The sequence below is a fragment of the Gigantopelta aegis genome, chromosome 6, assembly GCF_016097555.1.
Source record: "Gigantopelta aegis isolate Gae_Host chromosome 6, Gae_host_genome, whole genome shotgun sequence".
Classification (NCBI taxonomy): Eukaryota; Metazoa; Mollusca; class Gastropoda; order Neomphalida; family Peltospiridae; genus Gigantopelta; species Gigantopelta aegis.
The window spans coordinates 24,153,409-24,171,181 of record NC_054704.1 but is presented as its reverse complement, the minus strand read 5'-3'; the positions used below and the strand labels follow the sequence as shown (position 1 = coordinate 24,171,181).

General features: G+C 39.7%; 1 protein-coding gene across 3 annotated transcripts in view; it reads right to left on the bottom strand.

Annotated features, from left to right (window-relative positions):
• Nucleotides 1–284: 284 nt before the first annotated feature.
• LOC121374258 overlaps nucleotides 285–17,773 on the bottom strand; it is a 33,701-nt gene continuing 16,212 nt past the window's right edge. For all 3 annotated transcript variants that reach the window (XM_041501285.1, XM_041501284.1, XM_041501283.1), the window contains exons 4-8: nucleotides 17,072–17,234; nucleotides 16,166–16,313; nucleotides 8,087–8,263; nucleotides 6,460–6,669; nucleotides 285–3,032 (exon numbers count right to left, since the gene is read on the bottom strand). In XM_041501285.1, the coding sequence (XP_041357219.1) occupies nucleotides 2,761–3,032; nucleotides 6,460–6,669; nucleotides 8,087–8,263; nucleotides 16,166–16,313; nucleotides 17,072–17,234 (970 nt within the window). In that variant the 3' untranslated portion in view covers nucleotides 285–2,760. The remainder of the gene's footprint in view (nucleotides 3,033–6,459; nucleotides 6,670–8,086; nucleotides 8,264–16,165; nucleotides 16,314–17,071; nucleotides 17,235–17,773) is intronic.

Sequence of the window (17,773 nt, the reverse complement as noted above, 5' to 3'; positions counted from 1 at the left end):
AATATGATCAGTGTACGAAGTACTACATGCAAATTATGCCTGAAACACCTGCGAGGTGCCACTAAAATAGGGTGACATTTTTTACGCTAAACGGTATTTCTCAGAGACGCTTTGACGGCCTTTTTTGTACCAGTCGTGGGAGAAGGGAAACCCTGAGTTCATATAAGGGCATCGATCCAACGATCTATCGTATCTCAGTCGAACACTCCCCCACCGAGGTCACACATTTACACAACAGAGCTACATAATGTAGCCAAATTTAAACAAAACAAAAACACCAAACATATATTATTATAATTTACTGGGAACATGTTTCTTACAATATCACAGATATGGATCTATGTAAAAATAATATTTTCATTTTAATATATATATATATTACTGGAATGTATGTACCTGGAGTAATAAATACTTCATCTAAGAATATATTTGTAAATAAATTTAAAACTACCTCATAAAAAATATAAAAGAGTTTTACATAATGAAAAATGTATCAGAAACAGATATAAAATTATTTACACAGAAAACAATAATGGTCATGGATGTACAAATATATTTAACTATAAAATATTATAGGCGTAATACGACGACCCGATTTCTCGTCGGCGGTTCAAATGTAAGAGGTTGTTATAAATACATCTTGAACTAAGCGGCTCAGATAAACTCGGTTCACAATGAACCTTCGATCATGTAAGAAACAATTTCATATGCAAAATCATTCAGTTCAAGCATATTTCGAGCAAATATTAAGACTGAATGAATCATTAACGTGAAACGTTCAACTGATCGATCTCAAACTGAATTTGAACCGCGAATCGAGCTTTACCCGACAACGTGAAATCTGGCCTGAAGCTAGACAGAAAACACACGCACACACAATGTGACTAGTACCTGTTTTGAGCTGAGCAAGTAAACTTCTACATAATATAATTATCAAATAAACAGAAAGCACACCATAGGGTCGTCCATACACACGCCCGCCCCCAAGAAGGCACAGAGTCAAAATACTGGCAGTTTTCACCAGGGTCCGAGTGGCCCTGGCCATTCAGAGATCCTCATCAATTTTGCAGAGTTCTCCCCGGAAGGTAACTGCACGTGTGGAATAGGGCAGAACGAGTTATTTCCCTTCGCTGAACCTGAAGCACGTGCAGCGTCTTCTTTTCTGCTCGTGACTTTAGCTTTTGGTGTATAGAAAAGAAGACATCAATAACAACATTTAAAGCAGACTCTCTGTTTCCAGTGCATTTAAAAGAAAATAATAATATGGTTGGTAAAATTAACTTAATGTCCACTTATCCCTTTTTTTTCTTTCTTTCTTTACAAATGTGAATGCTAATATATTAGGTAGACACCATGATTTCGTTCAGCCAGACCGAGCAGAAAAAAGCCCGCAAGACTGGTTTATGCGCTTCGCGTTAAACCAAATGGCCACTTCGGGAACCAATCAAATAGTTCGCGAACGTTAGCGAAACGTTCGCTGGCTGAACTTAAGGCATCATTTTCATTAATGGTTTTAATACAGTGCTATATTGGGCGTGTTTTACAACCTCCCCGCCCCCAACTCGTCATGGCTGGTGTCGATGTATGCATGTCAGAAGACGTCCCTATTATCAAGTGCAGTCTGGGACGATTTGTCATACACAATGACAGGCTACTCAGATTTCAAAAGATTCTTTGGGTTTTGTCTGGCGAAGAATTAGGACCTTGGATATTCTAACGGTGTTGTCGTTCCTCGTTTCTGGTGGCAGTCAACGCAATGGACCAGGACGAATTAATGTTTATCGACACCCCAGCACCGAATCAGTAACAACATAAGACAGAAGTCGGTGTAAGATGGCCTATCTCGTGTCCGTTATATGGGGGGGGGGGGGGGGGGGGGGGGGGATGCGGGATGGGAATACATGCATACTCTCAGAATCGTCTGTGTTTAGTGTTAGATTTTATAGCACATGCATGGTATATTATTACTATGGTACAGGCAAAAATATATATATATATAAATTAAAAAAAAAAAAAAATCCATTCAACATGTTAGATGTCTAAAAGATGCCAACAAATGATTATACTAATGAAAGCTTACAAGACACGAAGAGTAGTCTTATGAATCAAAACGTAATTAGAACCATAATACATAACAGATAGCAATGTCTGTTCCGCCTCGTGGCAAAACGTAGTGTTCTCTACATACATTCTTATGGAAAAAACGAAACCAGTTAGTTATGTTAACCACATATAATAATATTGGTTAAAAACTTAAATCCAGCAAAAACAAGTTACACACACACGCACGCACACACACACACACGCACGCACATACACACACACGCGCGCGCGCGCGCGCTCACGCACACACACTGTATAACAAACAGACATAAATATCACAAGAAATGCAAATAATAAATATAGATAAAATAGAAACATGTTCACAATTATATTCAGAATATATATTATAACGTTCTGGGTTTTTTAAATATTTAAAACAAGAAAAAAATATGTCTTATACTAAGTCCATAGAACAATATTGCCTTATAAAGCAGATTATTATAATACAGTTCATTTTGTGCTTTTTACATTAATAATAGCGAGTGCTACATTATTTACATAATACATAACATTGCTTTCATCTTCAAGGGTAAGACATTAAAGCTACATAAGCAAATTGTACAACACATGTACAGGTCAATACAAAAAATGACTAATAACACACACACACAAAGGCAAGAAGAAGAATTGTTATTATGTTAAAAGCAGTGCATCAAGTTAAGTGTGATTCAAAGGGGAGTTATTGGGAGCTGCTGGGGAGTAGCCAGTGCGCAGTTCGTACGACGTGTCATCCGAAACGCACGGCGTCGTCTGCGCAACACAGCCCGGGGAAGCGGTGCAGTCTACAGCGTTAGGTGGTGCTACACGTGAGACGAAGTCTGTGTACTCTGTGCATTCGGGGACCATTGGCCGTGCACGTGACAGTGACCTCGCGGTTTTAGGGCAGGTTGGGCGGCATTTCCCAGGACGCATGCCTACTATTGGTGATTCTGCAAAATAAAACAATGTTTAAAAAAGATCTTATTTAAACAAAGAAACAAAATATTGCTACATTTTGCTGATATATTTTTGGTGTAAAACTAGTCTCCTTACAGAAAAACGACGCTGAAATAGCTCACTTTTGTTGTTGTTGTTGTTGTTTAACGACGCCAGTAGAGCACATTGATTAATTAATCATCGGCTATTGGATGTCGAACAAAATAGCTCAGATGCTGTACCATACCGTAACTTAAGTTTTGATTTTCTCCTTTTCTGTCGCGGCCAAGGGGAGCCACAACTCGTAGCTGCTGGCACAAGGGGAAGACATCCTCTGCACCCAGTTATGTTACTTCAGAAATATGTCCCAGGAGATGGTGGGTCAAAAATCTTTTGTCAGTAGTAATTCTTGGATATCCTTACCCCTCCCCCCCCCCCACCCTGCCAAAAACCCTATGGTTCACTCAAGTAAATATGATCATTAGATGCAAATGCCCCTTCCCATGGCATGAACACCCATTTGTTTGATAAAACCATTGGCAATGATACGTGGAGAGTTGACGAGATGTAAGCTGTAATACACCGCCAACTCTCCCACGCATCTCTCCTCCTGCCGACCGGCCTCGGTGGCGTCGTGGTTAGGCCATCGGTCTACAGGCTGGTAGGTACTGGGTTCGGATCCCAGTCGAGGCATGGGATTTTTAATCCAGATACCGACTCCAAACCCTAAGTAAGTGCTCCAAGTAAACCACTTGCACCGACCAGTGGTCCATAACTGGTTCAACAAAGGCCATGGTTTGTGCTATCCTGCCTGTGGGAAGTGCAAATAAAAGATCCCTTGCTGCTAATCGGAAAGAGTAGCCCATATAGTGGCGACAGCGGGTTTCCTCTCAAAATCTGTGTGGTCGTTAACCATATGTCTGACGCCATATAACCGTAAATAAAATGTGTTGAGTGCGTCGTTAAATAAAACATTTCTTTCTTTCTCCTCCTGCCGAAAAAGATGGATACCTATTTTCATGATGAACATTAATGAGAGAAACATTCTGAATACTTCAAGCTTTATCCATCAAAATGATTAGGAATAAAATGTTGCAGTCTTTCTAAGAACTAATCTCCTTACAAAAGTGGGGATTGGATTAAGATAATAACATACTATCATCGCCAGTACAATTTCCTTGGGTTGACATTGTGGGTTAAGATGCATTTATTGAACTCGGATTCAATGAATGTCTTAGTTTCTTGCAAAGAATCATTGGCTAAAATCCATTCAAAGGACGATGGATTGTTTAATGCACAAGTGAAAAACACACACAACTTTGCAATGCTTAAAGACAAATGTGACTGAGTTATTTGTTTGAAATAGTTTGTATTATTAATATGGAGAAATAATCACACATGAATTCCCAATTTTGATTACCTGTCGGCTTTAGTGGAATCGGAAACTGTAAATAATACACCATTTAATCAACAAATTATGATTGTCTACGTCGTGTATAAAAATTAAATGAGGTAGAGCAATGTATTAGAAGTGAGAACATAACTGGTACATGCATGCAAAACTATTCGAAAAATAGACCACTCACACACACACACACGCACACACACATACACACTGTGAATCATAAAAAGAATGAACAAAAAAACCCAAACATTATATGGTCGTCATGCAGGACGTGCGTTTGGAACTCATGGGCGAGGTAGCTATAGTTGGAATGGGAAATAATTTAAGGCACTCATGAATGTGCATCGATCGTACGACGTTTTGCACAACGCGAGCAGATCCAGTTGTTCAAGCATGGATATATTATTAGAATCCTTTGGATTTGATTACGTGTGGATATTGTTGTTGCTCTAACTAAAGATTAAAAATAATAATAATAATAAAATAAAACCCCCCACTTCAGGTGCTATTTGCTCTGAAGTGATATCTTGCTTAGGACATTTTCCCTAGCCACTGGTCACGTCATCTTCACAAGCCGCGGCTCAAATACTAATATGTATGTACTAATATGTTAATGTAGATTATCAGTTACTGTACGACACAGTACTCTTGGCTTGTAAAGACGCTCTTAACTTGTCTAACCCATTGGGCTATTTCTCGTTCCAGCCAATGCACCACGACTGGTATATCAAAGGCCATGGTATGTGCTATCCTGTCTGGGATGGTGCATATAACAGATCCCTTTCTGTTAATCGAAAAGAGTAGCCCATGAAGTGGAGACAGCGAGTTTCCTTTCTCAATATGTGTGGTGCTTAACCAAATGTCTGACGCCATATAACCGTAAATAAAATGTGTTGAGTGCGTCGTTAAATAAAACATTTCTTTCCTTCCTTATAAGGTTTTTCTGACTGACACAGTACTTTTAAAGATTAAAATTACATATTAAATACATTTTCTTGATTAGAAATAGAATACCAGTGTCTATACATGTAAATCCAATGTGTTTGCGGTCATGTGCTAATGTTTGAAGAAGTCATTTTTCATTTTACTTTGTACTATATATTTTTTTCCGTTAACTTGTCTAAGGCCCAACATACACCGGAGACGAGGCTGGGTTGGGGTCTGGCGAGTATGGTACCAGTCAAAAATGAAACGCACTGCATCGAATGTGATGAAACACAATGCGACTGTGCTGGCGCAATTACAGTGGTAAGTTCAGTACCAAGTTTAGCCAGCAAACGTTTCGCTAATGTTCGAGAACTATTTGATTGGTTTCCAACGTAGCCATTTAGTTTACCGTGAAGCGCATATACCAGTCTAGCGGTTGTTTTTCCCGCTCGGTCTGGGCCCGTGCTTATAAAACGTTTAAGAGTCCAGACTCAATATCACAATGACGTCACACGCATGCAATTTGTATGGCGTTGCCATGACATTATACTGTCTCAGGCTCTATCAGAGTCTCGAGTCTACTCTAAACGTTTTATAAGCACCAGGCCTAGTTGAACGCAGCACTGTTAACCGTTCATTGCTAACGCTTTTTACATATTAAACCGAATGACCACTTCGTGAACCAGTGTACGTTCAGTCAGACCTAGCAAAAACAACAACAAACAAACAAATAAAACGTTCGCTACACTGGCTTATGCGTTTGCGTTAAACCAAATGGCGACATTGGGAACCAGTCAGATAATTCATGAACGTTGGCGTCGCTCGCTGTCGCTGAACACGAGTGGTGGGGTGTGATCTGGCAGCAGACAACACAAAACATGCGCTACATTTTAACAGGCCTAGAACTAGTCCCATCCAGATCTACGTACGATGTGTTTTGGTCCTAACGTTAGAACAACTGGCTCCAGTAACTGTTGGCTTCATCCCATAGAATTAGCCTACATTCCGCTCTTCAACATTAATAATAATAATAATAATGACAATAATGATAATATTATTATTAATATCATTATTAATTTACATCAGTATTTCGGCATTATCGAACCTACCTTCGTCGTCGTGTTTGGCCGCCAGGGCCGCGCACCTCTGACCCTCGATTCTCATCTGGACCGTGTCCTCGAACTTCTTCCACGCCTCCGCCTCAAGCCTCTGGCCTCGTTCTCGGATCTGTCGCACTACGTCACACGCCTTGTCGTTGTAGTGGTGATCGTAAGTCGTGTTCTTCTTCATCTGGTTCACGATGTCGTTTGACGTAGGAACTGAAATGGCAAAGGTGTTTGGCAGTGCTGTTAATGCTTGTGTCAGACTGTTAACTGTCAAGGCGAAGTTGGCTAACTTGACTGTTGCGTTGTAATTTCCCCAAACTCCCGACTTACGACGGGTACGCTCAGCTAATGGGCAATACGCTCAGACTAGCACCTGGACAGTCGTGACAACAGTTGGTAGTCTGATCCTAGCATAAAATTACTGGTTTAGTATTTAATCTTAAATTATGAATAAACATATAGTTGGGTTGGGGTGAAGGAGCAGTGATATTAAATATGATCAAATTTAGATTTGCAGATGCGCAACTACATTTATAAAAAAAATTCTTAGTTGTTAGTTTTATTATTTTGTTTTGTATTTCTTTGTTTTATTTTTGTTTTAATGGAAATATAAAAATTTTAATGTTAAGATTAAAATATTTGTCTAGATAATCCCTCACGAATAACATCCTCCGAGCTATAGACACCTGAAGGCGCATTCTGACCGTGCAACTTGTAATAACAAGACACGGGAAACACGGCTGACTTCTCCAGAACGTTTAGCATACAACTAAGGTCCAAACTCGCTTAACACAATACCATCTATTAGTTTCATACATGAGACTAGAATCCACTTGTATTTTGTATTTTAATTTAAATACTGATGGCACTGATACACGTTTCACACGGTTTTTACGTGGATGAAACCCAACAACTCTATATAACTTAGGATATGTCGCTTCAAAATCTTTTCCTGAGGGCCCCGTTCCACGCAGCGATCTTAGCCCTATGCGCTTAAGGTAATCTTACTGCTAAGATCGCTTCGTGGAACGGGGCCCAGGGCCCAATTTCAAAAAACATCGTAAGCCTAGTTTTGCACGTAAACGTAAATCTACGACTAAAACACAATTCTTATTACTATTACAGTACAACAAAAATAGTTTTAAGTAGACATATTTCATTTTCTTTCGTCATTAAAATGCTCCATCTTTCGAAATGATATAATTTTCTGTGTAAAATAGATGCTAATCACGTGTAAACGTATGCCCGATATAACTGCTAGTCGCAGACGTAAACTTACGATGTTTTGTGAAATTGGCCCCTGGTATGTGGAGATAGATGAATTATAGATGAATGGATGCCTTCACCTGGAAGCTCTGAACATGAAGGTTAAAGATATGGCGTCCAGACTAAGCTGGTTTTGGTAACTTGCGTGCAACACTGTGTTTACACATTTTGCTTGTAAATAGAACAGACAGTTCTAATTTTGCGCTATGACAAGGAGGGGAAGATCGCCACAAATGACGTCATTATACAAGAGAGGTAAGGGCTGATGATTTTTTTTCCTCTCACTTTTGAAAAGATAAAAAAAACATTCACAAGTTAGTTTACACCTTAAACATATAAACCTATCTTATTGTAATAAACTTACTTAAGCCGGTAGGGTATATATGTTTGTTCTTATTGCTACCATATCGGGTGGTGGGGGCTTGTAGAGTCGGGACCTGGGTCGTTCCCTGGTATGAGTATCGCTGGCTGGTGTTCAGCGAGTACGGGGCGCAGTCTCGATAATCCGGCGGGTTGTTGAAGGCACTGTGCACCTGGAATCCTGTGTGAAAAAAAAAAAAAAAAAAAAGTTAACGTAAACTACATCCCAAATTCTATTAAGTAACTAAAAATTTTAATTTTTAAATGTAGAATTTTAAGAGAAGACATATAATATTCTTGATACTAATTACTTGATATTAAACAGCATAGAGGACGTACGCATTCCTCCCACTGCCCATTGGGCTATTTCTTGCCCCAGCCAGTGCACCACGACTGGTATAGCAAACGCCGTGGTATGTACTACCCTGTCTGTGGGATGGTGCATATAAAAGATCCCTTGCTGCTAATTGAAAAGAGTAGCCCATAAAGTGGCGACCGCGGGTTTCCTCTCTAAATATCTGTGTGGTCCTTAACCATATGTCCGATGCCATATACCGTAAATAAAATGTGTTGAGCGTCATTAAATAAAACATTTCCTTCCTTAATGCAAATAATTTTGTGTCAGATTATCCAATGTGGTACCGCATGTGATGTATGGCTTGAGGTAATAAAATGTATTAAATATTGTTTACGACACGATATAAAAATACACGATGTATCAAAAAATAGAAATTAAATTGACTGACCCTAGTTCCTGAGGTACGAGTCTTTTTGGTTCTACAAGAAATGCATTTTGAGCTATTCAACGACGACCAGAAAAACATAGGATTGATCAACAACGATACTTTAAGCAAGAAGTTGTAAGCAATCATAATGTGTGAACGAATGATAAAACAAGCTCTAATAACAGAAACTATTTTGCGCTCCCGTGTAAGATACTTTAAGCAAGAAGTTGTAAGCAATCATAATGTGTGAACGAATGATAAAACAAGCTCTAATAACAGAAACTATTTTGCGCTCCCGTGTAAGATACTTTAAGCAAAGAAGTTGTAATGCAATCATAATGTGTGAACGAATGATAAAACATAGCTCTAATAACAGAAACTATTTTGCTCTCCCGTGTAAGATACTTTAAGCAAGAAGTTGTAAGCAATCATAATGTGTGAACGAATGATAAAACAAGCTCTAATAACAGAAACTATTTTGCTCTCCCGTGTAAGATACTTTAAGCAAGAAGTTGTAAGCAATCATAATGTGTGAACGAATGATAAAACAAGCTCTAATAACAGAAACTATTTTGCGCTCCCGTGTAAGATACTTTAAGCAAGAAGTTGTAAGCAATCATAATGTGTGAACGAATGATAAAACAAGCTCTAATAACAGAAACTATTTTGCGCTCCCGTGTAAGATACTTTAAGCAAGAAGTTGTAAGCAATCATAATGTGTGAACGAATGATAAAACAAGCTCTAATAACAGAAACTATTTTGCGCTCCCGTGTAAGATACTTTAAGCAAGAAGTTGTAAGCAATCATAATGTGTGAACGAATGATAAAACAAGCTCTAATAACAGAAACTATTTTGCGCTCCCGTGTAAGATACTTTAAGCAAGAAGTTGTAAGCAATCATAATGTGTGAACGAATGATAAAACAAGCTCTAATAACAGAAACTATTTTGCGCTCCCGTGTAAGATACTTTAAGCAAGAAGTTGTAAGCAATCATAATGTGTGAACGAATGATAAAACAAGCTCTAATAACAGAAACTATTTTGCGCTCCCGTGTAAGATACTTTAAGCAAGAAGTTGTAAGCAATCATAATGTGTGAACGAATGATAAAACAAGCTCTAATAACAGAAACTATTTTGCGCTCCCGTGTAAGATACTTTAAGCAAGAAGTTGTAAGCAATCATAATGTGTGAACGAATGATAAAACAAGCTCTAATAACAGAAACTATTTTGCGCTCCCGTGTAAGATACTTTAAGCAAGAAGTTGTAAGCAATCATAATGTGTGAACGAATGATAAAACAAGCTCTAATAACAGAAACTATTTTGCGCTCCCGTGTAAGATACTTTAAGCAAGAAGTTGTAAGCAATCATAATGTGTGAACGAATGATAAAACAAGCTCTAATAACAGAAACTATTTTGCGCTCCCGTGTAAGATACTTTAAGCAAGAAGTTGTAAGCAATCATAATGTGTGAACGAATGATAAAACAAGCTCTAATAACAGAAACTATTTTGCGCTCCCGTGTAAGATACTTTAAGCAAGAAGTTGTAAGCAATCATAATGTGTGAACGAATGATAAAACAAGCTCTAATAACAGAAACTATTTTGCGCTCCCGTGTAAGATACTTTAAGCAAGAAGTTGTAAGCAATCATAATGTGTGAACGAATGATAAAACAAGCTCTAATAACAGAAACTATTTTGCGCTCCCGTGTAAGATACTTTAAGCAAGAAGTTGTAAGCAATCATAATGTGTGAACGAATGATAAAACAAGCTCTAATAACAGAAACTATTTTGCGCTCCCGTGTAAGATACTTTAAGCAAGAAGTTGTAAGCAATCATAATGTGTGAACGAATGATAAAACAAGCTCTAATAACAGAAACTATTTTGCGCTCCCGTGTAAGATACTTTAAGCAAGAAGTTGTAAGCAATCATAATGTGTGAACGAATGATAAAACAAGCTCTAATAACAGAAACTATTTTGCGCTCCCGTGTAAGATACTTTAAGCAAGAAGTTGTAAGCAATCATAATGTGTGAACGAATGATAAAACAAGCTCTAATAACAGAAACTATTTTGCGCTCCCGTGTAAGATACTTTAAGCAAGAAGTTGTAAGCAATCATAATGTGTGAACGAATGATAAAACAAGCTCTAATAACAGAAACTATTTTGCGCTCCCGTGTAAGATACTTTAAGCAAGAAGTTGTAAGCAATCATAATGTGTGAACGAATGATAAAACAAGCTCTAATAACAGAAACTATTTTGCGCTCCCGTGTAAGATACTTTAAGCAAGAAGTTGTAAGCAATCATAATGTGTGAACGAATGATAAAACAAGCTCTAATAACAGAAACTATTTTGCGCTCCCGTGTAAGATACTTTAAGCAAGAAGTTGTAAGCAATCATAATGTGTGAACGAATGATAAAACAAGCTCTAATAACAGAAACTATTTTGCGCTCCCGTGTAAGATACTTTAAGCAAGAAGTTGTAAGCAATCATAATGTGTGAACGAATGATAAAACAAGCTCTAATAACAGAAACTATTTTGCGCTCCCGTGTAAGATACTTTAAGCAAGAAGTTGTAAGCAATCATAATGTGTGAACGAATGATAAAACAAGCTCTAATAACAGAAACTATTTTGCGCTCCCGTGTAAGATACTTTAAGCAAGAAGTTGTAAGCAATCATAATGTGTGAACGAATGATAAAACAAGCTCTAATAACAGAAACTATTTTGCGCTCCCGTGTAAGATACTTTAAGCAAGAAGTTGTAAGCAATCATAATGTGTGAACGAATGATAAAACAAGCTCTAATAACAGAAACTATTTTGCGCTCCCGTGTAAGATACTTTAAGCAAGAAGTTGTAAGCAATCATAATGTGTGAACGAATGATAAAACAAGCTCTAATAACAGAAACTATTTTGCGCTCCCGTGTAAGATACTTTAAGCAAGAAGTTGTAAGCAATCATAATGTGTGAACGAATGATAAAACAAGCTCTAATAACAGAAACTATTTTGCGCTCCCGTGTAAGATACTTTAAGCAAGAAGTTGTAAGCAATCATAATGTGTGAACGAATGATAAAACAAGCTCTAATAACAGAAACTATTTTGCGCTCCCGTGTAAGATACTTTAAGCAAGAAGTTGTAAGCAATCATAATGTGTGAACGAATGATAAAACAAGCTCTAATAACAGAAACTATTTTGCGCTCCCGTGTAAGATACTTTAAGCAAGAAGTTGTAAGCAATCATAATGTGTGAACGAATGATAAAACAAGCTCTAATAACAGAAACTATTTTGCGCTCCCGTGTAAGATACTTTAAGCAAGAAGTTGTAAGCAATCATAATGTGTGAACGAATGATAAAACAAGCTCTAATAACAGAAACTATTTTGCGCTCCCGTGTAAGATACTTTAAGCAAGAAGTTGTAAGCAATCATAATGTGTGAACGAATGATAAAACAAGCTCTAATAACAGAAACTATTTTGCGCTCCCGTGTAAGATACTTTAAGCAAGAAGTTGTAAGCAATCATAATGTGTGAACGAATGATAAAACAAGCTCTAATAACAGAAACTATTTTGCGCTCCCGTGTAAGATACTTTAAGCAAGAAGTTGTAAGCAATCATAATGTGTGAACGAATGATAAAACAAGCTCTAATAACAGAAACTATTTTGCGCTCCCGTGTAAGATACTTTAAGCAAGAAGTTGTAAGCAATCATAATGTGTGAACGAATGATAAAACAAGCTCTAATAACAGAAACTATTTTGCGCTCCCGTGTAAGATACCTTAAGCAAGAAGTTGTAAGCAATCATAATGTGTGAACGAATGATAAAACAAGCTCTAATAACAGAAACTATTTTGCGCTCCCGTGTAAGATACTTTAAGCAAGAAGTTGTAAGCAATCATAATGTGTGAACGAATGATAAAACAAGCTCTAATAACAGAAACTATTTTGCGCTCCCGTGTAAGATACTTTAAGCAAGAAGTTGTAAGCAATCATAATGTGTGAACGAATGATAAAACAAGCTCTAATAACAGAAACTATTTTGCGCTCCCGTGTAAGATACTTTAAGCAAGAAGTTGTAAGCAATCATAATGTGTGAACGAATGATAAAACAAGCTCTAATAACAGAAACTATTTTGCTCTCCCGTGTAAGATACCTTAAGCAAGAAGTTGTAAGCAATCATAATGTGTGAACGAATGATAAAACAAGCTCTAATAACAGAAACTATTTTGCGCTCCCGTGTAAGATACTTTAAGCAAGAAGTTGTAAGCAATCATAATGTGTGAACGAATGATAAAACAAGCTCTAATAACAGAAACTATTTTGCGCTCCCGTGTAAGATACTTTAAGCAAGAAGTTGTAAGCAATCATAATGTGTGAACGAATGATAAAACAAGCTCTAATAACAGAAACTATTTTGCTCTCCCGTGTAAGATACCTTAAGCAAGAAGTTGTAAGCAATCATAATGTGTGAACGAATGATAAAACAAGCTCTAATAACAGAAACTATTTTGCGCTCGCGTATAAGATACTTTAAGCAAGAAGTTGTAAGCAATCATAATGTGTGAACGAATGATAAAACAAGCTCTAATAACAGAAACTATTTTGCGCTCCCGTATAAGATACCATAAGCAAGAAGTTGTAAGCAATCATAATGTGTGAACGAATGATAAAACAAGCTCTAATAACAGAAACTATTTTGCGCTCCCGTATAAGATACTTTAAGCAAGAAGTTGTAAGCAATCATAATGTGTGAACGAATGATAAAACAAGCTCTAATAACAGAAACTATTTTGCGCTCCCGTATAAGATACTTTAAGCAAGAAGTTGTAAGCAATCATAATGTGTGAACGAATGATAAAACAAGCTCTAATAAACAGAAACTATTTTGCGCTCCCGTATAATTAGGGCCAGTGCCTTTAAAGTGAAAACGAAAGTTATTCTTTTTACACAAAATATTTCTGCACGGGCGGATCCAAAGGAAGGGACATGGGGAGCCTGTTAACAGAAAACTTAAAATGCCCCTTTCTTTGAACAATTTGCTGTCTATAATGTATTAGTAGGCCTAACTCTACTAAGATTCAGTTTCAAAGTGATCAGCAGAGTTGAAAGGGTTACGGCAATCACCAGTTACTGACAGACTGTGTATACCGTGTGATATGCCGAGGTAGTCGTCAGTTACTGACAGACTGTGTGTACCTTGTGGTATGCCGAGGTAGTCGTCAGTTACTGACAGACTGTGTATACCGTGTGATATGCCGAGGTAGTCGTCAGTTACTGACATACTGTGTGTACCTTGTGGTATGCCGAGGTAGTCGTCAGTTACTGACAGACTGTGTGTACCTTGTGGTATGCCGAGGTAGTCGTCAGTTACTGACAGACTGTGTGTACCTTGTGGTATGCCGAGGTAGTCGTCAGTTACTGACAGACTGTGTGTACCTTGTGGTATGCCGAGGTAGTCGTCAGTTACTGACAGACTGTGTGTACCTTGTGGTATGCCGAGGTAGTCGTCAGTTACTGACACACTGTGTGTACCTTGTGGTATGCCGAGGTAGTCGTCAGTTACTGACAGACTGTGTGTACCTTGTGGTATGCCGAGGTAGTCGTCAGTTACTGACAGACTGTGTGTACCTTGTGGTATGCCGAGGTTTTCGTCAGTAACTGACAGACTGTGTGTACCTTGTGGTATGCCGAGGTAGTCGTCAGTAACTGACAGACTGTGTATACCTTGTGGCATGCCGAGGTAGCCGTCAGTTACTGACATACTGTGTGGACCTTGTGGCATGCCGAGGTAGTCGTCAGTTACTGACAGACTGTGTGTACCTTGTGGTGTGCCGAGATAGTCGTCAGTTACTGAGAGACTGTGTGGACCTTGTGGTGTGCCGAGGTAGTCGTCAGTTACTGACAGACTGTGTGTACCTTGTGGTATGCCGAGGTTTTCGTCAGTAACTGACAGACTGTGTGTACCTTGTGGCATGCCGAGGTAGTCGTCAGTAACTGACAGACTGTGTATACCTTGTGGCATGCCGAGGTAGTCGTCAGTTACTGACATACTGTGTGGACCTTGTGGTATGCCGAGGTAGTCGTCAGTTACTGACAGACTGTGTGTACCTTGTGGTATGCCGAGGTAGTCGTCAGTTACTGAGAGACTGTGTGGACCTTGTGGTGTGCCGAGGTAGTCGTCAGTTACTGACAGACTGTGTGTACCTTGTGGTATGCCGAGGTAGTCATCAGTTACTTAGAGACTGTGTACACCTTGTGGTATGCCGAGGTAGTCGTCAGTTACTGACAGACTGTGTTTACCTTGTGGTATGCCGAGGTAGTCGTCAGTTACTGACAGGTAGTCATCAGTTACTGAGAGACTGTGTATACCTTGTGGTATGCCGAGGTAGTCGTCAGTTACTGACATACTGTGTGTACCTTGTGGTATGCCGAGGTAGTCGTCAGTTACTGACAGACTGTGTATACCTTGTGGCATGCCGAGGTAGTCGTCAGTTACTGTTATACTGTGTGGACCTTGTGGTATGCCGAGGTAGTCGTCAGTTACTGACAGACTGTGTGTACCTTGTGGTATGCCGAGGTAGTCGTCAGTTACTAAGAGACTGTGTGGACCTTGTGGTGTGCCGAGGTAGTCGTCAGTTACTGACAGACTGTGTGGACCTTGTGGTGTGCCGAGGTAGTCGTCAGTTACTGACAGACTGTGTGTACCTTGTGGTATGCCGAGGTAGTCGTCAGTTACTGACAGACTGTGTATACCTTGTGGCATGCCGAGGTAGTCGTCAGTTACTGACATACTGTGTGGACCTTGTGGTATGCCGAGGTAGTCGTCAGTTACTGACAGACTGTGTGTACCTTGTGGTATGCCGAGGTAGTCGTCAGTTACTTAGAGACTGTGTACACCTTGTGGTATGCCGAGGTAGTCGTCAGTTACTGACAGACTGTGTTTACCTTGTGGTATGCCGAGGTAGTCGTCTGTTACTGACAGGTAGTCATCAGTTACTGAGAGACTGTGTATACCTTGTGGTATGCCGAGGTAGTCGTCAGTTACTGAGAGACTGTGTGTACCTTGTGGTTTGCCGAGGTAGTCGTCAGTTACTGACAGACTGTGTACGCCTTGTGGAATGCCGAGGTAGTCGTCAGTTACTGACAGACAGTGTGTACCGTGTGGTATGCTGAGGTAGTCGTCAGTTACTGACAGACTGTGTGTACCTTGTGGAGTGCCGAGGTAGTGGTCAGCTACTGACAGACTGTGTGTACCGTGTGGTATGCCGAGGTAGTGGTCAGTTACTGACAGTGTGTACCTTGTGATACGCCGAGGTACTCGTCAGTTACTGACAGACTGTGTGTACCTTGTGGTATGCCGAGGTAGTCGTTCTTGTAGGTGGACGAACACATTCTCTTGTGGATCTGGTTGATCTTCTCGTTCATCAGCTCCTCACTAACGCGGTTCTCGTCGGGAACTTTCGAGTTGGACGGGAAACGCCAAACCATGAAGGACTGAAATTCAATGCACGTTAAATGACGCAGACCATAAATTACTGAAATTCAATACACGTTAAATGACGCCAAACCATAAATGACTGAAAGTCAATACATGTTATATAATGCCCAACCACAAATGCCTGAATTTTACAAGTTTAGTTTAACGACACCACTAGAGCACATTGATTTATTAATCATCGGCCACTGAATGTCAAACATTAGGTAATTTTGACATATAGTCTTAGAACGAAAGCCCACTACATTTTTCTATTAGTAGCAAGGTATCTTTTATATGCACCATCCCACAGGCAGAACAGCACATACCACGGCCTTTGATATACCAGTCGTGGTGCACTGGCTGTAACGAGATATAGCCCAAATGGGCCAACCGACAGGGATTGATCACAGACCTACCGCATATCAAGCGAGCGCTTTACCACTGGACTACGTACCGACCCACAAATGACTGAAATTCAATGCACATTAAAAGACGCCAAACCATAAATGACCGAAATTCAATGCACATCAATATGTTCGTAACAGCGAGAGTGTCTCTTATACAAGTAAATTACGTTGCTCCAATATTTGGAATTTTCCATTGCACTTCTTGAATGGTCCATGTTTTTGTAAGAGTTTTCCTCGGATACTATTGCGAATCTGTTTACAGGTTTACGTTGACGTTCAAGTTCTCTGCTCTTCTGTCTGGTAACTATCTAGGAGCAGTTATTTTCAAAACCTAGGGACACTAACTGAGTATGCGTGGTCATTCTCACCTGAGGTGGGTGGGGCTTGTTGGCCCTGCACCCCGAGGCAGTTCCAGTACGGAAAGGGTCTGATCGGCACTGTGGCTTCCGGCCGTACTCACGCGCGTACGTCGTGCTCTCAAGTGGGTCGCACAAATTGAAAGTGTTCGTGAATCCTTGTGACGTCAACGGTCTGTGGGAACGGGATAATAAAATCAAGGGTTACTGGTTAATGATTTGATACATTCACATTTTATACACACACATTCTTTCTCTCTCTCTCTCTCTCTCTCTCTCTCTCTCTCTCTCTCTCTCTCTCTCTCTCTCTCTCTCTCTCTCTCTCTCTCTCTCTCTCTCTCTCTCTCGCACCCCGGTACTGGCTCTCACCCAGAGTGAGTTTAACAACTCAAGTGGTAGATGTAAGGCCAGTACACAAACTCTCTCTCTCTCTCTCTCTCTCTCTCTCTCTCTCTCTCTCTCTCTCTCTCTCTCTCTCTCTCTCTCTCTCTCTCTCTCTCATCTCTCCATCTCTCTCTCTCTCTCCATCTCTCTCTCTCCCCCTCTCTCCGTGTGTGTGTGTGTGTGTGTGTGTGTGTGTGTGTGTGTAGTGTGTGTTTGCGCGTGTGTGCGTGCGTTTGTGGTGGTCATGACCGCTTACGTGATTATTAAGAAAAACTGCTTGATGGTCATGGATATTTATGTGATTGTCATAAAAGATGGTTACGATGGTCT